Consider the following 23260-nt stretch of genomic DNA (forward strand, 5'->3'; position numbering starts at 1 on the left):
AAGGCACCTAGTCGCTCGTGTTTTTACAGAGGTGTCGCTTAGATTTTCTTAGCAGAGGCATGCTGAAAGCTGTCCCAAAGACTCTAGCTGGGAATGAGTACCTCACATGTTGGTTTGAGTAAACCAATGCAAGCAAGATGGGTTTTTTAGCCACCTTAATCTCTCAGGAACTATTAGATACAGAAACTTGCACACCTTAATAATGCCAGCTTCTGTTTTAAGCTAAGGATTCTCAGAGTGCTGACAGATGCTCTATCAGGAGACGCTTATATTGACACTGTTAAAATTATGTTTAATAAGTAGTAAGGATTCAGAGGAGCAAGAAGGCAAAACTGGAAAGGACAACCTCAGACATGAAGAGACCGCATGTGGTTCAGAAAGAATCAATATTTGTAACTGATTACTTTGACTTTTTTGGGTTTTTTAACAAATGTGTATTTGCTACAATAGGACGTCTCAAACTCTGTGGACATAGAGTTTGATAGGAGTTGATTTTCACAAGCATCATTGTGTGCATATAGGTTACTACTGGCCATGACTGAAGATTTTCCCATACGTGTTCTATAGTTATTAAAATACTTCTAAAGTTGTCACTAACCAAAACATTCTTTTTTTTAAAAAGAAAATTAACAATACTGGTCCAAAGTGACAAAAATTTTTCAGTTTTGATTTTTTTTTTTTTTAATCCGGAGAAAATGTTCCAGTAGAAAATTGTCAACCAGCTGTAATAACATATACATATACAAAAATTACCCCTGGACATTTATGAGAATCAAGTGCCTAAGCCATGAAATGAGAATAGGTTGGACAACGTATTGAAATTTATCTTCTGGAGTAATCTACCGGAGGAAAGACCTTCAATAATTACCAGTTAAAAGAAGGACCGATAATATGTCATCAGGAAGATAAAATCCAACAATTTGAATCTAAAACTCTTCCTTCCTGTCTGCCTCCTCTAATTTAATCTTTTCTCATACTTTTCTGTCTCATATGCATTGTTTCCTCACTGCTTTTGCTGGCTCTGCACACTGCAGAAGGCCAGCAAGTGCTCCTTCTGGCTAACCAAAGGGCCAAAGGGCAAGGTACAAAAACATTTACTAAGTGGTTAGTTAACACACATTCTTTTTTCCAGAGACCACTGTAATCTTACTTGAGGCTAGCAGGTACTTGTCTGTGATCCCCATTTAGTCTGAGCAGAAGGCCAATAAACAAATTGTTTAGGAAAACCTTTGATCTGCAGATCATTTCAAGCAGCAACTCAATACACCTAGGGGACTTGTTATTTTCCTTTAGAGAATCCACTTTATGCCCTTTCAAAGCCTCGTCTATGGTTAAGAGTTGAGCTAAACTCTAAGGTGAGACCTAGCAGTTTTTCTTTCACAGGAACACTCTTTTTTTCCATGCTGGTATATGGTATGTTCAGCACAATGCAGAAGTGTGGGGGGAAAATAAGCAAAAAAGATTTGGCAAGGCGTACTCACCACAACTCAAATTGTTTTCTGCTTTCAGTGCTGAAGTTGGAATACTCCAGAATTCATTTTCCCAGTCTACAATGTTTCCTTTCACATCGCAGCTGAGGTTGGCCAGTGTTTGCGCATTCATGGTGAAATTCCAGAGGCGGAAGTTGTAAATGTCTCCATTTAGAGAGCTCACTTCGTTGCTGTTAGAGCCCAGCACCAGCCTCCCATTTCCAGGGATAACTTTGCCAAAGATACCTGGACAGTACACTGTATGATAGGTGCTTTTGGCATATATACCTATACTGCCCGAGAAGCTGTCCCCTATGACACAGAGCTGTTGAAAGGTTCCCGTAAAAAACTCTGAATTTCGGGGCAATGCATTCTCAAGGATACACTGCGTGCCTGAAATGGACAGAAAATGGCCTTTTGTGGTCTTCCCGAAGCTGAAGAATTCTGTCGACAATGTATCAGTGTAGGAGAAAACCTTCCAGTCATCATTGTCATCGCTGCTGCCCTTGGTCGCTTCAAAGCACAGTGTAAACTGGCTGAGCTCTGGCACTGAGACAGTCTCTGCCACGGACACAATGTCGATGTCAGGAACCTGGGGAATGATGACTTTCTGATTCCTCAGAGACACAGCGACTAGAACCAAGAGCAGATAAATAAATTAACAAGAAAACAAATTCATCATATAGAAATAAATGCAGACTGGCAGCAGAGGTTAAAGTAACATTAATTAAATCAAACATTCATCAGGTGGTATTTATTGCTGTAATATACCAATAGCACACATGAAGGGGAATTTAGCTTGGGAGAGCACTCAGCTGAAAATATGTAGAGTTCCTTTTCAATGGCACGCAGAATGCTGTGCTACACACAGTTAACAACCCCTCGAGTTGCATTAAGAGGAATATTAGGACATGCTACCTAAGAACTTCCAGCTCTGCCTCAGCTCACTTCATAGAAATTACTACTCGTTCATCTAGTAAGGATGCATTAGGCAATGGAATAAACCAGCTATTTGAAAAGAACAGTATGACTTGTTTTTAAGATGTATTATTTTAATTACTTGTATGCATGACTGCATTACACCAATGAAGTTCAGGCCTTGCTTCTTTTAAACACTGCAATAAAAGAAAGCCCCCACTATATTCATTGGCAAACTGAAGCCTTTTCTTCCTGAATTCAGCTAACGGGTTTCTGCAAAGCATTAGGCATCTTTTCATTTTGTCCCCAGCAGCCTTCTGGCTGAATACTGCAATCACGTGTTTATGAATATTTATATTCAAGCTGTTCACTATTTGCTAATATTTGGGTCAGCAGTTTTGGATTTTGCACAAGCATCTAGATATGACTAGTCCTGTTGCAAGTATGTACTGCAGTAAGGGTATTTAGGCATAGGCAGAATGACTGTCTCTAATCGAGTATTCTCATTTGCACTGGCAAAATGGCAGTCAACAAATGTGAAAAACAGTATCACACGACATGTGCTTTTTCTCCGTGAGTGTATTAATGACAATTCTGTTTGCTTTACTTTGGAGAGCATTATTTTTCCAAACAAAGTGTCAATATGCTCAGTTTTATTGGCGTATTTACGGCAGCAAAATTCTTCTAGTAAATTTCTTCACAGAAAGAAACTTCAGGTTATCAGTCATGCAAAGGCATCAAGGTCAATAACACCAGACTGTAGCAGCCCTTGGTTTTAATTCTGCCTCCACAGTTCTGTGGCAGACTACATCTCCAGCCAAAGTCTTTTACCTCTTTTACACACTTTCACAGTGTACATGCTGGAACTGAAATCGGTTTTTACTAGACCTGAAGAATAACTGCTACAGAAATTAATCCCTAGTCTCCTCTGGGATTTTTAAGAGATGCCACAACACATACGTTAATTACTACACCTATTCCCGTCTCAGAATGAAATAAAAACCTTTCAGTCTGAGAGGGAGAGGCATGAGAGGGAAGGGTGACTGTCCCGCCACACTTAGGAAAAGAGACAGATCTGTGCGGTATGAGGATTCTGCATAGACTGTGGGATTACACTTTCCCTTTGCCAGCTGCTTGGAAAGACTCTGAGCTCCAAACTACCATATTTGGATATACACAGGGACATAATCTGACTAATATATTATATACTAAAACAACATAAAGTATTGCACATTATCCACCAACCCAGCAACTAGAGAATGGGAAGGAAGAGAAAAAAATACTGGGCCTTTATAGTTACTGGATTTACTTCATAGATTTTTTTTCTTCTCAAGGGCAAAAGTATGTTGTAACAATTTTATAGATAGAAAATGCGTTCAACTTTCCATTGAAAACAGGGGCTTTTTTTTCATGGGTTAATTATACTGTAAGCTTCTGTATGTAACATGGAAAGTGTTCCAGAAGAAGTATATTCAGGACTTGAAAAAGAAGAAAACTAATTAATTTGAGCACTGTCCAGCCTGTGTTAGGGTGGTCAGGAGAGTTATGGACCACCTGGTCACATTTAAACAGTAAATGAAGAGAAATAAACAGGGAGGATGTTGCCTTGGTACTGAACAAGTCTACTAACATTGCTGTACTCATCTGAAAGATTTAACCATTGGCACCTTCCCAGTACAGTTGAAAGGACAAAATTGACAAGTATTTTGTCTGTATGGAGAAAACAGAATCCTGCCACCAACATTTAGTGCAGATCTCTTTATTGTTGCACAGCCAGTCATGATACTGATGAATTTCAGATGGTAGTACTGGAGAAACTGGTTACTCTCTGGGGAAGAATATACACATATTCTTGGAATATTTACCCAAGTGTTTAGACTATTTTCAGAACGATGTTAAATTGTTTCTGTTAGGAAGATAACTGGATTACAACGAACAGGGGTTTTTTTTGGACACGTTGCTATTTACTCATGAAGAATGTACAAAAGTCTTGGCAGCCCAGACGCAACTGGAGTGACCAGCAACAGGCAGCTCACTGCTCTGAGATCCACATCTGGTTTTACAGGAGTGCTGTGGAGACGCCAGCCCTGCCTCTGCTGCTTTTTAAAGCCCCTAGCTTACTGCAGCTCACTGGCTCACATCTCATACACCCCTTTACACATAAACAAGCTGGGAGTCCCTAGACTGTATTTTACAATCCCTTGCAGGGAAAACGTCTTTCCTGCCTATTGATGAGCTTTTCAGCATGGTTCGGTGCTTGAGTGGTGGCTTTTGCCATTCCTACCTTTACTGCTTTCATCTGCCCTTTCACTGATGCTGAAGAAATGCACCAGCTTCAATGAATGAGGTCTGCAAGTGCCTACATACCAAATACCTGTTTGAGAGGTTTTTGTTACTACCACACAAAATTGTGCTTTTAAACTGGGCTACTACAGTACTACTCAACTGTGTGCTAATTTTACATGACATTGTCTCAAGCACTTCTGTACTAACCGAGGTCTGTTGGCTCTCCTTCCTCCCCATTTGGTGACTGAGCGACTTCTACTCACCAGTGGAGCTATTACTTATGCAGTTAACTACTACCAGAAAATCATGTAACATGCCAGCTCTTCAGCTGGTGTAAACTGACATAATTCCCCCAAGAGTAGCAAAGCTGCATTAACTCAATCAATGCAGCTGAGGATATTGCCCATACATCTGCTGCTGATGTGTTGCAGGAGGTGACAACCTGGAAAGCCAGCATTTGTGAGGGTGGCCAACTTGTTATGAATAACAGGACGTGCCTTGTGAAACTCCGTTTGAAACCGCTCTTACGTAAGACCGAGCAGTCACACAAAAGCTGTTCTATTCTCGGCTAGTTCCCTCCCACAACTCAATCTCTTATATTTGTCTTTCCCCACATATATTTTGTCTTGTGTACATATTGTATATTAGGACACACCATTAATGTCTTTTAAAATGCTATTTCTAGATAGCAAATTGCTGTGTGTCTTTGAACAGCCCTTTACTTCCCAACTTTGCATTACTTTGTCAAACCTAAAATTGAACAAACTACTTAATTTTAGTATTTGCATCGAGCATATCTGAAAAATGAAAGAAAATATGACTATAACACTGTTCCGCTTGCTTTGGGAGAAATTAATGATTTTGCCCAGCTATCATATTTGTAGCAGTAACAATGGTGTCAGCTTGACAAAGGAGCTTTGAAACCCCATTGGGGAACTGAAGCTAGGGGGTTTGCAATCTCTCCAATGGCTTTGGGAACTCTTTGCAAGGACAGGAGAGCATAGCACTGGCATCTGCCCTGCAGATACATCGTCATGTCAATGTGTGCGTGCATTGATGTCCTGTTGTCTGCATGCTTTTATGACTTGAAAGGAAAGCAGTACATCATCCCTCGGGTTAAATGTTTCCATGATTTTTGTCTGTAACTATCTTCTGAACCCAATGTAATTGCACAACTGTGGGCAATAAGCAGAATACAGTTATAATCTGCCCTAGATGCATGCAGCCAGCTCTCCTGGGATTCGCAGTCAAAATCAAGATGTCAGGTGAGAGTTACAGATTTGGAGTAAAGAAACAAAATTCAGTAGCCTTAGTCTAGATGGTGAAGGTCACTGACACTTTTACTCACACTGGAGAGCAGTTTTATTATTCAAAATGAAAGGATATCTTCCAAGACTATTTAACTGTAATAGTGCTATCCATGAACATAAGGTACTACTCAATTTGGCATGGAGGTAATCCTTTTGCTTCCATAAAACTACATTACCTATAGGTATATATAGACAAATGGTTCTTTGACTATGTCTATGGACCTTTCCTCTCTTCCTCGTTGAACACATCTGAGGGCAACATTGCATCTTTCAATTCCAATTGTAAGTCGTCTTATCCCTTACAGTCATACTTAAACATTAAAATACGAAAGAGGAATAAAGAAGTAAATCATTATGCATGATCTGATTGCATACAATTTTTTATGATCCACTTGATTTTATAACTTCTTACAATACAGCAAGAGCTGCTATTTTCAAATAGAGAAACCTTTCAGAAAATTTGCTTCCACTTTCAGAAGAGAAGAGGTGCTCCTAGAATTATTACTACATTCTTTATGTCAGAATGAAAGGACCTCAGCAGAAAAAGTATTTTCAGCTCCTCCTGACATAACATTTTCTTTTCAGAACTGCATACAAATTTTGCTGGCATAATCAGGACTACTTTTGTGTTATGATTCCTGGGGGTTCTTATTTTAATTATTTTAAAATATATTATATGTATAATAAAGTGAAAAAAAATCATTAGCAAGACGTGCTTGTGGCTGAAGACATAACTGCAAACCTCCCTGCTCTGTATTTCTACAACAGCCACCCAACCAACAAAACATATGTGCACTACACTAATATAAATGCTTAGTACTAGTATTCAGTCTAAGGTGTGTGACTTCAACAAAAAGCAAGCCTACTGAGAGCATGCAACTGTAAACTATAACCCTGAAATGGAACGAATGGTGAGTAGCATACAGGGCCTGCAAGTGATCAACCTAATGCACTTTACTGTCGTGTGAGAGGAACTTCTAGTTAATGCTTTAAACAACAAATGAAATATCAATCACATGCTATTCGTACTCTTATTTTCTCCTAAAGGAAAAAGCATGAGTGTTCTTTTTTTGCAGTTGTTAGGCTTTTCAAAATCTAAGCATTGCTACGTATTTAAGGAAAAGCAAGGAAGGCCAAGGAACTGGAACAAAAAGGTAGCCATTTTGCCATGCCAGTTCATCCATGGCAGCTCATTCTAGGGGCTGGAAGAACCCCTGCAAAAGTTCTGCCTTCTGCACAAACTCCTCCCCGCTGTCAGGTGGTTCTCTGGGCCAGAGGTCTGGGCTGGCCTCGTTTCTAGCTCGACTAAGTTACCTCTTATGCTCTCCTAGAGGTTTCTATGCCCCTCTGAAGGTACCCTGACTTGAAGGACAGGTGTTTTGGTTCCAAACCCACCAGCACAAGCCTTCAGGAAGAGGCACTGCTAGGCTTAAAATCTTTCCATGTGAAAAGTTTTTCTAACATGCTTCACGTTCTTTCCCACAATAAAATAATTTATTTTCATCCACAGAAAAATAAATCAGTTAAAAAAAACATACGACAAACAACTTGATAGTTTTACCCTGTAGCATCCCCATCTCCTGTTTCCCCTTCCCCTCTCATGAAGGAATTGATTCCTTCAGTAAATGTCATTCTAATCCTTACGGGACATATCTTACCTACATCTATAAGAGGGATTAAATGCTTTGGGTTTACTTACTTCGTACATAGCTGGCATTAAAACCTTTCTTTTGGATACTAAAGTCGCTTTTAAATAACACGATCATTTCATTTCCGGTAGAGTTATAGGATAATCCTTTGGCAGTGATGCCACACAGGTTCATTGGGCTTTCTCCATTGTCTAATGTCAGTGAATCATAAATGCAGCCTGGAGCTTCTTCAATGTCAAAATCGATAAATGTTAGCTGTATGATGAATCCATGAGGTGCTCGGATGATCCACTTGCATGATTGGCTGTTGGGATAATCACTGGGGAAGCATGGAGAAGTGAAAACTCCAGAGGGGTCAGTCAGCACAATCCTACAGTCGTAGCATCCATGAGCTGGCAACAAAAACAGAGAAAGGCTGGAGGTCAGGAAGAGAGATAACAGGAAAGGAATCATCAACATAATACCTACAGAAAAACACAAACAGAGATGGGAGGAAGAAAAGCAGAAAAACACCTGATTTCTAGTGGGCAAAATGCTGGAGGAATAGTAAAGCAGAAGAATATTTTATGTAAGAAATCCTACAAAAAAATTTTTGTTTCTAAATATTAGTTTGTGCACACAATATGTATTTGCTGTGTATATTGACCTGACAAATGCAAAGTGAAAGCAACGTTTTTGAATTCAGAAAGGCAAACGAATTCTTAAACTGCAACTTCTAAAAATGACTGGTATCATTTACATTTTTGGCTGCTGGTCTGATGCTGACCCATGGCTATTCCAGCAGAATAGACGGGTTGAAGAGCGGCAGAAGCAGCAGCTCTGCAGAGCTCTTGGAGGTTAGTCATCAGCATTTCCGGCAAACGCTCTCCACATCACCCAGAAGGGTAGCAGTGAGCTACTGGCTTTTGAATCAACAGCAAATTACTGCACTCTTCCCATGCTGACTCAGCTCCATTGACATATTCGTGACAGTCAGGCTCTAAGAAATTCTTATCCTATTCCTCATACTCCTTTGTTCACCTGCTGTGCTTATCGACGAGAATTGCAGGCCCAGATAGTCCCCAGGGCTCGGTTTCTTGTTTGGTTTATGTTTCCTCATTTATCATATATTTACTTAGTGTATTATATGATATAATTACCATGAACTGCCTGCTGCTAAAATCTGTAACAGTTTGCCAAAGCAGCACTGAAAAAACTAGGTGGGAACTGAATATTGCCTGCAGATAACCGAAGAAACTAACTGGCACATATACGCTGAATTACTTTGCAAACATTTCATTAGGCCACAATCCTGCATCAAGTGCTACAGATATGAAAAAAACAGGACAACGCGAACACGCATTATTAGTTGCCTGAGCTAAAAGTAACTAAAAAAGTTGTCAAGTTGTCAACTACACATGGAGCAGCTATAAAACAGGAATAAATGCAAGAAACTTCTCCAAAGAGCTGTTTCCACTGCTTGGGTCCTGATACTGTTCAGTCATATTCAAATGGTGTTTGGCCTAAGCAAATGGACCCTGACTCTGTGAAGCGGCATGGCAAAAAAAGAAGCAGTTTATATCTGCGGGGAGAACTGCGAGGTGTATTTTGCAGAGTTTTTATAATTTTTATTCGCAAATCACAAATTCCTATGGCCCCAGAGAGGTAAAGAGACTATTAATTAATTGGGATCTCAGAGCCAAATACAGGCTGTTTACATTAGAAGAGATCAGCAGGATGTTTATTTGTTCAAATGAGAAAAAAAGATTGAACAATTCGTAGGTAGCTTTGGGAAGAAGTGGTGCTCACGATATTGGAGAACTTGATCTGTGTAGTACAAAAGGAACCTGTCCACTCTCAACTTCTCTGCAAAACTTCAGTCAGAGGACCATGCTCACCTGCCCTGAAACCCTGCTGTTCCATTTATTAACCAGAGAGGGAATATTAATTATTAGTAGGGTGACTATAAATCCTGCAGTTATACAAAGAGGTGACAGCTTCATCCAGTGGGCTTTGCACAGATAGGTATCAGTTTTCAGAGTCTCACCCTAGACTGAGAGGAGGAGGAACAAGAAAAGCAGGCTCTAAGCCACTGCAGTCTCCTAGTCCAGGGCGAACGAGCCTCTGCAGGGCAGCGCAGCCATAAGAAAAACGGCTCCGGCTGGAGCTACCTCCAGCTGGAAGGCTCAGTGACTCCTGGTCCTGCTTTCCTTAGGATGAGGGCTAGAGGGGCTCAGGATTTGGCAGCATGCCGCACCCACTCTCCTACCCACGCCTGCCAGAGAAAGAAATGACACAGAGCTATCCGGGCAGCTGAGAGCTTTCCCTGTGCACCCAGATGGACCTGAAGCCAGCGACTAAGCTATTAAGTGATGTAAATACATACAGAAACATGGGTGTTACTGTACACTCATTCAGCCTCGGACCCCTGAAGTAAATCTTAAGGGCGCTATAAAACATTGCTGAACTAGAAAAAATATGCCACTTGTCAGTAAAAGTGTATCTCTCGAATTGGTAGATTACATTCAACCTGAGACTGGAAAAGTCAAATTTGTCCATTAGAAAGAACACAGACATTCTTAAGAGAAGCCTGCCTTTATTAATTCTATTGATCATCATCAGCCAAAACAGGACTCAGCTCTTCTAGTTATCTCTCTCTTGAGTATTTGTCATCGTTTCTAAGCTGTGTAAAAAAAAAAAAAAAAAACCACGGGTCAGTGCACTTAAAATACTTCTATCCCTGCTGTCTGTCACTGTAAATACTAAAACATAAATGTTATTTATGCATAGGGTTTTTTTACTCATTTAATCTTTTCACTAACATATTCTTATTTTATTATATCCATATGGTTTTGTTGGTTTTATCGAACTAACTAACTAGCAAAAAAACAGCCCCTAAATTTAGGTAGGAAAATAAGTGCTCAAAACTTTACATACACAGAAGAAACAGATTTGGTGAGCAAAATAGTTTACTTTTTTGAAGTGGGTTGGCTCTATTTTGGCATAGTAGCTATTCTGTCCATGACTGCAATTTGAAGGAGAAATATCCTGTTTTCATGCAAATGTCCACAGTAGTAAGTAAAAAGAAAAGAAAACAAACAACAAAACTATATATAAACAGAATGGTTTTGAATGGAACTTTTTGCACAGCTTCCCATGAGACAGTTGTTTTTCTATAAACACCACCTATTTTACTCATTAAAGAGAAAAACTGCTGTGGCAACCTTAGGCTGTCAGCCAAAGCTGACAGATATTTTGCAATCCCATTGGCCCAGAGCAGTTCTGAACTGTGGATACTGAATACTTGTTGCAATACACACCACAACGTTTCTACAAGCAATCTGAGATATTTTATTGATTTTAATGGGAACAAATTTAGGCATGATATTCATGGTCAGGAACCCCACATACACAGAATCTGCCTGTCAAGTATTTTTTATCACCCTAGACCACAGGAAATTCACTCTCTAAATATATTTTATCCAATAAAAGCCTTCATCTTTTCTCCCCTTCTTCTCTTCCCCAAACCAAAATGAACACCCTCCCCATACAGTGAAATCAAGCACTTAATTTTGATATTTCCAGAACTGAAAGTTTCACTGGGCATTTTATTTGTGTCCATCAGGAGAATACTCTGGAGCATGATTTTCATTTCGTAATCACTTTTTTTTTCCTGCAGGACTCATACTTACTATAATAAAAGAATAACTAAGTATTTAGTATGACACTTCAACACTATACTAAAAGGAAAATTAATAAATTCCTCTGGAGTGTGTTAGGGCTTTCACCAAAGTTACCTAAGCGATTCACAATTATTAATTGACTTCAGAAGGGGAACTGACTGTAGGGGAAACGTCTTTTTCCCTCCTATCGTGCCCATTTTATCAGGATAAATATAGGCATAGAGATAATGGGCAAAAATGGCAAAAGTTTCCGTGGTTTTTGGGTTCCTAATCTAAGAAATGAGAGTACTGATTTTCCTTAACTACTTAGTATTTGTACAGGGTTTTACATGTCTAAAGCACGCTATCAATGACTTTAAACTGCAGCTGGGAGAGCAGTCTGCCAATCTGACCAACTGTAGAAAATCCAAAACTGAGTACTTGGTGGCCAATGGAGAATTGTGGTCAAAGCAAATTGGCCATCTTTAATAGGAACCTATCGGTAAAGGCAGGGATAGAATCCTGTTCTCACAACTGCCAATTTTTCTAACCATGAGACCATCGCCTCTCTTCTATGAGTTTCCTGCCTTTTCACACAGCTACCTATTAATTGCTATGAAGAGGAAAGTACCCTATACTAGCTTTCCTACACCATTCTGAATCATCTGAAGATGGTCCTAAAACTAAGCAACTAAGGGAAACAGCACGTGACTCATTAAATATTGCACCATACAGACATGCGCACACGCAAACCTCATATCCTATGGAACAAAATTAATCGTTCAGCTTGTGCTGATTTTGTCTCCTTAGAGCCACAGCACAGAATTCCACCATGAAGATGTCTGTAGGCACTGAGATACACAATTTGAAAGTGACTTTCACAAGCCATGTATGGGCAGCTGAAGCCAGTCAGACCCAGAGCTACAACGCTGAACTGCAGATTCAGGATGGAAACATTCTGTACATAACATCATCCTGTACATTTTTACTTCTCTCTTTTTGATTTCTTCTTACATGACTAACACATTCCAGCACTTGCCTCCAAAATCTGTGCTAATATTCATATATCCCTCTAGCTCCTCACTCTTCTCTACCTCTCTCCATTGTCATCATTTTCCCCCAAAACCTCATCTTTTGCCCTATTATACTCTGCATTTCTTTCTCAGACATGAGTTTTGACTTCTACGTCTCCACCTGCTTTCATTTCTGCACTTACTCAACCTTGGAGAAAAGCTGCACAAAAAATTTTGTTTGGCCGAGAATTTTTTTAAAAGAGCAAAAGCAATCCAGCTTGGGACACTGCCTTTTTCAGCCCTGAGGACTTAAAGTTTGTGAAGGTCAGGAATAAACGAAAGCAGAGTCTCTGGGGAAAAATGTCTGTGCTTGAAATTTGTGCATTATCCAGTTTGTTTTCACACCAAGTTACACCTTGCATTGGGTTTTTCTTTTTCCAGCTGTAGCATGCAGCTGGCCTTCTGCACAGCATTTTCCACCTGACAGAAGTGTAAATGACTACATACGCGTAGGCAGCAGCACAGGACACCAATGATAGGCAGCGTGGGTTGAATTACACCACTGGTATTTTTTTTCAAATCCATTAAAAGGCTCCCTCATAAAAGTAAGACAGAAAACCTCTGGATTCCATTTTAGCATGAAAATTAACTCTACTTCTCCCTGTCGAGGTCACAATTTTCACATGAAAATATCCTGAAATGAATCTATGTAGCTCTGGCATGGAATTTTCAGAAAGCAAAACAGTTTATGTTAGCTCTAGTCTTATTCAAGTGAACAATAAAATCTCCCCTGCCTGACAGAATTAGGCCAATTCTAAACCACAGAAAACCTTAGCTACAGTACCTAGCACTTTAGACATAAAAAAGCAGTCAAGAATTAATTATAATTTGCTTTCACGCAGACATCTGAGGACCTTTTAGCACTTTACATACGTTTGAAAAGGTAGCACTTACAAGGACAGTCATTTTGAACTAAGTAAGAGAGAAGCATGGGGAGGTGACATGACTTAGGCACTTTCAAGAGTGTGGCAAAGCCCAAAATAGAAGTGAAACCTTACAATTGTTCATTGTGACAGCATGAAAAAATACCTATTTTAATGAACATTAGGCAAGAAAAAGTCTTGCTTTATAGTAAGCAATTAATTGTTGATTTTTTTTTCTCTATTTCAAGTATGCCATAACAGAGATATGGCCAAACATTAGGCTAAATGTATTTACGACTCCAAATAGATGGGTGAATGAGGTCAGCAATGGGCACACCTGCAGACTAGCACGAGGAAGGGCCAAACCACCAAGATGTGGGTGGGCTGGAATGGCTACAGAACAAACAAACCCATGTTATTCCAATGGAACACAAACACGACACCCAGAACAGCTATCACATGTCAAAGGCTTCAACAGTAGCTTATCTTCTCTTTAAAAAAATAATTTTGGACATAAAGGGGATCTGTACATCTACAGAAATACCTATACACAAAATGTGAATATATCGATTGTAAAGAAGTGTCACGCCATTCACTCTAGACATAAAGCAATGCTCTGCTTACTCACGTCTAAGTTGTAAGATCTACAGAGATTTTTATGCAAGACATTAAGCACAGCACTCTTCCGGAGCCTCTGCACACCAAACCATGCCATATGCTCTCTGTGCAACCCACAATTTGATAGAGTTCTGTCTCAGAAAGTGCAAATGAGGAAGTGTGGCAGGTTTATTTTTGCTTCCTTATTTACTTTCCAAATTGTAGAAACTGTTTGATCTCCCAAAAGGATCCTTATTTTGCTACAGTATGCCGGCCCTGATAAAAATTACTATACACAACACGTGATTTAATGTTAGCATGCATTGTAATCTTCAAATTACACAGACAATCTTCATTCTATTTAAACATCTGCATTTAAAAAAAAATAAAAAGGAAGAAATAAACGACAAAGTCAACAACAAAAAATTATCTCTGCAACAAGCACAAGGGAAGTAAGGCTCTCATCCTGATGTGTACAAAAATTTGTCTCTGCACACACGATGTTACAGGGCTGAGGTCTACTTGTTGGAAATATGATTGTGATTGTATATAAATGTAAATGTCCCCTGATTTGTAATAACATGGAACCATTTCTACTTCAGCATTTCTACAGTGTGCACAGCCCTAAATTCACAAAAATCTTGAGCAAATCCTGAAATCTCACAGATGTGATTTAGATTTAAGCATGGACTTAAAATTGAGCAGCTGTTTAAAGTCCTTTCCTACACGATGATGCCTTTGAGCCCTGTATTTGAAGCTTTACAGTCCCATCTTCAGCCTTACAGCCCCCTCAAGGCAGAATGGGAGGGCACGACTCCATACTGCTGTCGTATGAAAACAACAGGGGAGGCACTGCACGGACCCGCGCCGTGAGGAAGGCTGTGCTATCCTCTCTAGTTCTGATCATTTTTTTTTCCTTTTAAGGAAAGGAGTAATAACTAGACCAACATATGCAAGCACCCATTTAGGCAGAGAGATCCACTCTCATACACACAGGCTGAATATGAAAAGCTGGTAACGATGCGATTAAATAATTAACATGAACCATTTTACAGCCTAATGTCCACACAGCAATCTATACTCTTCCTTCCTTTCCTTGCCAACCTACCAGGCACATTCTAGATTCCTAAGTTGGTCAAAATTGGGGAAAGTGAGAGGTTGATCTTTTATATCAAACTGTCACAGAAATAGTTCCTTCCAATATATGAATTTCCTTCTCAAATTACTTTCTACCTAAAGACCAGGAAAGTCCAGGTTTAATTCTAAGTCAGTCATGAACTTTCTAAAAACTCACTATGTCAAAGTCTCTTATTCCTTGTCCTCCCCACTTGAAGCACTATTCCTCTGGGTAGGGTGCAAATCCATCCCATCACCCTTTGTTAGCAGGATGTTATACCAACTTCCAGCTCTGCAAAGGCATCAGTAGCAGGCTGTGACACTGGACAACTTGTGTGTGGATAAATACATTTCAGCTCACCTCTGGGGGGTTTTAAATTTTTCTAAACACTGAGCAGTTAAACTGCTGCTCTCTAAAATACCTGGAGATGTAGTGTAGGTCATCAAAAAAAGAAACTCAGTACAATTTAAATAATTGTCTAGAACATCCCTAAAACACTTCTTTTAATTCATAGGTGTAGAATATATAGAATCCTGAACAGGATAAACATTACCAGTTTTCAGGTGAAACCACTTGCATGTACTCATCAGTAAGATAACCAGCATAATTCAAAAAATAGCACTCTTCTAAGCTTTATATGAGTGAAGCTTTACATTATCCCACTCAAAGTTGCAACACATAATCAAATGCACTTCGCACACAGCATGAGTATAATAAAGATGTAATTAGGGAGAATCTTTCATCTCTGTGTTATTCTTACTTTGCAAATGTGACTTTTTTTTTTGTTGATTTGTAAGAAAACACTATTTTAAGCACTATTAAACACTCAGTCCAGACTCTCATTCTGCATCATTCCCATTGCATCATCTGCATAGTACTCCTTGTACCCAGCAAGAATTTAAAGCCTCCATATTCCTGACTGGAAATAGCACATAACCCTGGCAGAGCCTTTTATAATTCAATGAAAGACAAGATTGTGCTCTCACAAAATAATCCAACAACTGGGTTTTGGCCACTGAAGCCAGGAGACAAAGAGAGTACTATGCCCTGGCCAGTCATATCAGCTTGCCTCACATCTTCTTTTGCTGATGCATTATGTCCTGCAGCATACGCTTTAAATGACTGAACTGGTTGGTGCACCTAAGAATAATGAAATAGTAGGGGGGAAAAAAAAAAATCTCTTCACAGACTAATACATAGACATATATGAAAGTAACTGTTGTCTGTGAAGTCCCTTATTCCTGCTTCCTGTTGCTCTAACCCTTATTGCTTATCAGGTTATTAACAAATTAAATTTTTCATCACATGGAATTAGAACTGGTTATTTTCTTTCTTTCATAAGACAAGAACAAGGCACATAATTACATTATATGTGGCAAATTGAAAACTGATAAAAGACAACATTTTCTCGGATGTTACAATACCAGCCTGTAGAACTCTGACCTGAAAAGTATCAAAGCAGGGAACATAAAATTCAGAAAGCAAACAGACATTTTTCCACGTATCTAATAAGAGCTTGAATCCCTCCAGATATATAATAAATGATAAGAAGAGGCATAACTGTAAGGAATTGCAAACGTCCTGGCTTACGCTTGAAACTAATCTCAACCAACCAACCAGGAACAGCATTAATAGCTCCCCTCTGATGGCAGGCATGATTCCAGGCTCCAGGGCTCGACTGCTCGTACGGTCACAGCACAAGGCTGAGCCCGCCACTGCTCAGGCCAGCCCGACCAGCTCTTCTCCAGAGCCCCCTCGGCATGGCTCAGCAGCCAGCACAGGCCAGGGACTATTCCCAGCATGCAACCTGAGTACAGCTACTCTAGTTTTTATAACCATGAGCATTTGGGACATGGCCTGAGCTGGCCTCCGAGGCAGAGAACAGCCCTGGGCATGTACCATTTACTGGAACAGAGATGGCCAGTGCATGTGTGGGAAAGGGAAAACAGCCATGCGAGGCAGAGCATGAGGTCCTATCTTGTGTATCTCATGCAGAAGCCAATACAGCAGTTCTCGCTAGTTTTGGTGATTCAAACACTACATGTAAATCCAGGAGAAACAGGTGGCAGTACATCCTGTTTCTAACACAATAATCAGAATTATCTTTCAGGATATGCTTAAGGTCAGTAACAGTAATAATGTACTAAAAAAATCAGGAAGAGCAAAGCTTAATTTTCAAATCTGAGGTTAAGATTGGAAAAGCAGAAGTGAGAATAGTGTATCACTGACTCAGGAAGCCTTTACCACGAACACAGGCAGTAACCAGCCACTACTAAACGCAGCAGCAGATTTTTTCCCTAAAACCAAGACAGCAGAAGCTGATCTGCACTTCCGCATGACACAACTGCATAACGTGTTCCTACACTGAGAGAGATTTTGTTGTGTATTTTCTCTTAAATAAATATATGGGCATTATTCTTCATCCTTTTCATAAGGGACATAGCTGGACTGGAACTTTACACCAATGTAGGGTGTGCTGTTCACAAGCAGGCTGTTCAGACTTTTGGACAGGACATTTCAAGGACTTCAAGACTAGCATCCTAACCATCCCTCAAACAGAATCATCCAAGTATTGACATTATCTGCATTTGTTATATGCCAGATCTCCAACATGTTGATAGCCTTGGAAAGATCAGAGCTGATGCTCTTCGCTCCCTCAGAGTTGGGTGCTAGCACAATACAGAGACCATTAGAAATTCAGTATGTTTCCAGATATCCCATATCACCCACAGGCCCCATTTTACACTGGAATTCAGTAGGTGTTTACTTCTGTTGGGTTACCATTGCTACTAAATGCTTTGACCCCTCTTGATCGCTCTAGCACAAATATCCTACCTCCTGACAGCAACCAACTTTATCACAGCAGTGACTCCAGTAGGTTTTGATTGATCTGGGAAATTGAGGGAACCAGCTACAATAGAAGAAAATATGTCCAGAGCCAGGGTGGGGGCCCTGTACTGCCTGTTTCCCCTTAGTTGTTTGGTTTCGTGCCAATGAAAATGGAAGTGGAAACAAACACACTGACTGGGTAAATCTGCCCTGACCCATATGAGTGGAGTTCACAGTGTAGACAAAGTTATGGATTTCCCCCAGAGGGAGGGGGTAATGTGAAAATCCTGTGTTACACCCATTGTAACTTAAGAATATTTTCATTGGCATTCCTGTGATAATCTTATAAAAATAACAGAATTGACTCGCTAGTTTTGGCCTCAGTTGGATTTTTTCCCCACAAAGTAGCAGAAGTTTGGGACAAAGAGGGGTATTGACAGCTCATTTTAGACATGCTGGTTAAAAAAGTAATAATTAGTAAGTATACGGGCTAGTACAATAAGCACATAAGCTAACACACATGTCAGTAAAGCGAAGATTATGTTAGAAAAGGGACAGGGTGGGAACAGGTGAGTTTTTTGTGAGGTTGATGAGTCTAACAATAGTTTCAAACTGAGATCTACATCTCCACCACAAATCATGCTGAGATTTACAAAAGGAATGTTCATCAAGAATGTCATATTTTTGTCCACTCCACCAAGAAGTTCTAGCTGCTGTCTCCTAGCTGTTCTGTTGCTGCACTGTTACAAAGAGGATCGCATCTGCAGCTCAAGCAAATCCATGAGTTCAGTTAGCTTCAACACAACTATACTAGGCTGTACAAGCTGAGGAGCTATATGGCTAAATAACTTCATAGAATGATAGAATCATATGTTGGAAAAGACCTCTAAGATCATCGAGTCCAACCACCCACCCAACACCACCATGCCTACTAAGCCATGTCCTGAAGTGCCACATCCACACGTTTTTTGAACACCTCCAGGGATGGTGACTCCCCCACCTCCCTGGGCAGCCTGTTCCAATGTCTGACTACTCTCTCAGTAAAGAAATGTTTCCTAATATCCAATCTAAACCTTCCATGACACAACTTGAGGCCATTGCCTCTAGTCCTGTCGTTAGTTACTTGGAGAAGAGACCAACACCTGCTTCACTACAACCTCCTTTCAGGTAGCTATAGAGAGCAATAAGGTCCCCCCTCAGCCTCCTCTTCTCCAGACTAAACAGCCTCAGCTCCCTCAGCTGCTCCTCATAAGACTTGCTCTCTAGACCCCTCACCAGCCTCGTTGCCCTTCTCTGGACACGCTCCAGCACCTCAATATCCTTCTTGTAGTGAGGGGCCCAAAGCTGAACACAGTACTTGGGGTGCGGCCTTACCAGTGCCAAGTACAGGGCCACGATCACCTCCCTACTCCTGCTGGCCACACTATTCCTGATACAAGCCAGGATGCCGCTGGCCGCCTTGGCCACCTGGGCACACTGCTGGCTCATGTTCAGCCGGCTGTTCACCAACACCCCAAGATCTATTTCTGCCGGGCAGCTTTCCAGCCACTCTTCCCCAAGCCTGTAGCGTTGAGTGGGATTTCTTGGGTATCATTCATGCAAGCAAGTGTTGTGCTTGCCTAGGAGGCTGTTCAAAAAATGATCGGGAAAACAGCTGACAATCTTTCACAGAGGTGTGGTTTGTAGGAATTTGAGGTCCCACTAAACTGCACAGACACTGGTTAGAACAATGTCATATCTGGGCACAGGTCACGTTCTCAGTAAAACTCAGTCATACAGATGCACACAAGAAATACATTTCCTCTATACATACACTGGAAACAGACTAAAGAGATTGTTAGGACAAAATTTCTTGGTATCAGAATATTTTGTGCAGTGAAAGTAGAAAATACTGCCTCTTCATTGGATGCTTTACCCCATACATCCAACACACACCCAATATCCAAACCAGTTTCCATTTGACCTGTGATGCATTCAGTATCTTTTATTGCTTATAAGAGGACAGTTCAATCGCAGAGTTTTCTTTCCCAGGCTGCAATGTTGGAATGCCTTTTCTGGCTGTGAATATTCAGAATACGTACCATTCTTAACTCTTATGAAGGCCTCTAGAAAACACAAGGTAGGGTGGTTATTGTTACTGGTAGTCAGTGATACTCTTCAAGCTTTCTGTGTTTATAGGCCAAATTTTGGGTCTAGAAATTTTTTCAGAGTTTTTTAGCTATCCCAGCATATCTGTTATTAATGATGTGGATCTCTTGCAGTAGAGGTTGAAACTATGTGCTGGTGTTTAACAAGATACAAAACTTTACACTGGAATTCGCTATTATCACACAACACCAAGGCATTCTAGACTTACTGGGAAACACTGTCTTAAACATGATTTCACATAGAGCCTTTGAATCTTTTTTTAGGGTTTTATTATCTGCCCTTTTTACTAGTTTTCAAAGTATCTACTTCAATATGATTTGTGCTACTTATATTTCACTACTTTAGTATTTTCTAGGTCCTTTCAGTAACCTAATAGAAAATAGATGCTGTCATTAATATATCTGTCTCATCTGATCTGCAAGAAGAAGCAATCTAAGTCAAAGTATTTGTGATTTTTTAACATCACAAAATAATAGTTTTTCTATTACACACAGAAATTTTTTATTTTACTCCATCACAGAAAATTAGTCATGCTTTCACCTTCCAAAGATGATAACATATTCAGTGTTCTGCCCAGAGCAAACTGAAACGATGTTACACTAACGATATCAGGTATTTTCTTGTACACTATTGACTGAAGGGTCAGGAGACTGAAAAGGGGTTAGAGCCTCTTTTCTAACTGAAGTTGTCACCCCTGGTACTTTTTAGAGACTTCCTGGAAACAATGAAGCCTACACAAGTAAAAGTGAGATCAGAAATTACTTCTGAACAGTTTGCATTGCAAAGAACAGAATAATGCTATGCACAATACGGCAAACAAATATTTATTGCAGGGGGGAAGTGTGTACAATTTTGACATTTAGTGTTACTCTGACACCTCCAGTGCTGTTTTTTGCTATATATTCTCAAACAAGCCATTCATTATAATTTTGAATAATTTCAGTGATACAGTATCTAGAACTGCTTTCTTATCATGGTGTTTCTATCGGATGTAAAGATGGAAGGGAATGGCATACCTAGCTCAAAATAGTAATTCCTTCACCGCTGTATTATTTATTAATTCTCACCCCGGTTTGTCAGCATGTTTCTCCTTTACATGAGAGCAGAAAAGAAAACGTTATTAATGCAGACAGCAAAGTCTTGTATTAAACAGTCCAGTGCCTCTTTACTGCTTCCATTAAGCTTACAATGGCTGATCTTTGTGTGAGTACACCTGAACCTGTTATTTTTGCCAGTCTGGGCTATGTGATTTATTTTTCTAACCTCCATCCAGTTCTCCAACTGCTCTAGCCACTGAACTCCCACTGCAATCAATCAAGAAGTCTCCCTACACATTCCAGTGCTTTTACCAACTCTATCAGCTTTTTCTACCAGTTCTCTAGAGAAAAATACTCCATGGATGAACGGACTTCAAAGTTAGGAATTTGGTTCTGATCAAACTACATGTGTTTAACTTCTTGAGTACAGACAATGTGTGCCTCATTTCTCTTTTTACATCTTGCTTCTTTACTGAAAGCAAGAAAACAAATTCACAGTGATCAAATCAGAAATAAATGACTGATCTAACTGTGTCTTTTTTGACAACTATGGCCGCTTAACACATAAAAACTGAAAAAAGTCTCTCTTTAGCAAGGAAACTATGACAGGTTTGACTAAGTTTGGCTGGAAAACCTCTCTGTTAGCTTTCAAAATGCTTTATGTCTTGTTTGTATTATTTGTCTACTCTACATCTTAATGAACAGATTTCCAGATACTGATGTGATGTTTTTCAACATCTGTTACAAACCTAAACTTGTGTCTGTGTTCAAAAAACGTGTATCATTGAATTATGCAATACTGGGCAGCTTTAATCTCAGATACCAGGAGAAATACATTCTTCACTGAAAGAGGAATTCTGAAAACAGACTTACAAATTCTTGTTTCCCCAAATCAAAATCAGCAAGTTTTTCAGCTTATTATTAGACCAAGAACACAGTCTTAACACAACTTGCTTCATGTGAAGCAACTTACTTTATTTTCTGCCATGGTTCTGTGGTCATCAGCGTTATTTGGAAACAACATCTAGAACACTTGTCACTTAATGGAAACTGCAGAGTTTTACAATTGAGTTGCCTGTAATTTCTGAAACCAGACCAAGCCAATCAACCAAAGGAAACCTCTTTCATGAATCTGTTATTTACATATAAAGCAGGCAGGAAAAAGGTATTTTGTTAGCTCTGGAGACACAGTTTAAGGAGGTTTTAAAAGATTAGGAGGCATAATGACAGGTGCACAGCACTCCTTCAAATAAGAAGGGAAGTGAGTACAAGGCAGAACTTTATGGCACCATCCTTCCATAAAACTAAATGTACAAACTGTTCTCTCTTAATAATGACTATACACTAATATTTACAACCAAGTATCATATCTTTACTTGCCCTTTTACACATTGTACTGTATTAACTGCTGTAACTATTCAATTAATGACAGCCAAGCCCTGGTTTGCTCCCATGTTCCTTCTGTCTGAGATTATTTTTTTAAATATTTTCCTGAAATACTAAACTCTGCAGTTGTTTTGTATCCAGCAAATCTTTGAAGTTCAAGCAAGCCAACCTGTGCCATCATCTCAAAACTCAGCATCCTCACCTTTTAATTTTTCAGCTAATGTTTACAGCAAAACCCACCCTCAGAGAACATCAATGACAGCAGTGCTCTCCCTTCTTAACACACCGTTTCCAATACCATTTGAACAGTTCAACTGTTCTCAAGGTAAGCCTATTTCAAAGCACAGTTAAAAAGACATATTCTTGTTTAGAGTTGGAGTCCACTTATATGTCTTTGCACCTGAAATACAAACTAATGCAAAAGTAGCTGTTTAAGATCTGCAATCAGTATTGAATATCTAGAGAAAATATCTGGATCCCTCTGAGAATCAAACTGTAGTTTGACTGGAGGTTTGCTACTGCTGAAATTTTCAAAGCCTCAAAGACTGAATCCTTCAAGACAGTAAGTCCTGGGCTTTCCAGTGATGGAGCCTCATTGCCATCTAAAATAAAATAGGCTTAATAAAAAAAGCAAATATGGAAGAGACGCTAATCAAACTAATATTGAAGACCTGACTCTGAAGTGCCAAGAGTGATTAAATTTTCCACTGCTTTCACATTGCTTACATTTGATTATAGTTTTTAATAATCACAATTACTCTGTTTCTGTAAATACTCAAAATCCTAAAGTTCAGGATACTGTAACTTTCGAGCTAGCATTTGAACAAGCAACGGCGCAAACCCAAAGATGTAAATATACCAGTGCAGAGAGTACAAGCATACTTCTCAAAAAGAGGGAGAGGTATTTTGCATCGTAAATGTAGATTTACTTTGCATT

The 23260-nt window shown here is 39.7% G+C and overlaps 1 protein-coding gene across 5 annotated transcripts in view; it reads right to left on the reverse strand.

Annotated features, from left to right (window-relative positions):
- The window catches only part of ADGRG6 (adhesion G protein-coupled receptor G6), a 114708-nt gene that overhangs the window by 62003 nt on the left and 29445 nt on the right, over positions 1–23260 (reverse strand). For all 5 annotated transcript variants that reach the window (XM_075413917.1, XM_075413921.1, XM_075413919.1 and 2 more), the window contains exons 3-4: positions 7683–8024; positions 1482–2102 (exon numbers count right to left, since the gene is read on the reverse strand). In XM_075413917.1, the coding sequence (XP_075270032.1) occupies positions 1482–2102; positions 7683–8024 (963 nt within the window). The remainder of the gene's footprint in view (positions 1–1481; positions 2103–7682; positions 8025–23260) is intronic.

Source organism: Opisthocomus hoazin, chromosome 2 (assembly GCF_030867145.1).
Source record: "Opisthocomus hoazin isolate bOpiHoa1 chromosome 2, bOpiHoa1.hap1, whole genome shotgun sequence".
NCBI lineage: Eukaryota > Metazoa > Chordata > Aves > Opisthocomiformes > Opisthocomidae > Opisthocomus > Opisthocomus hoazin.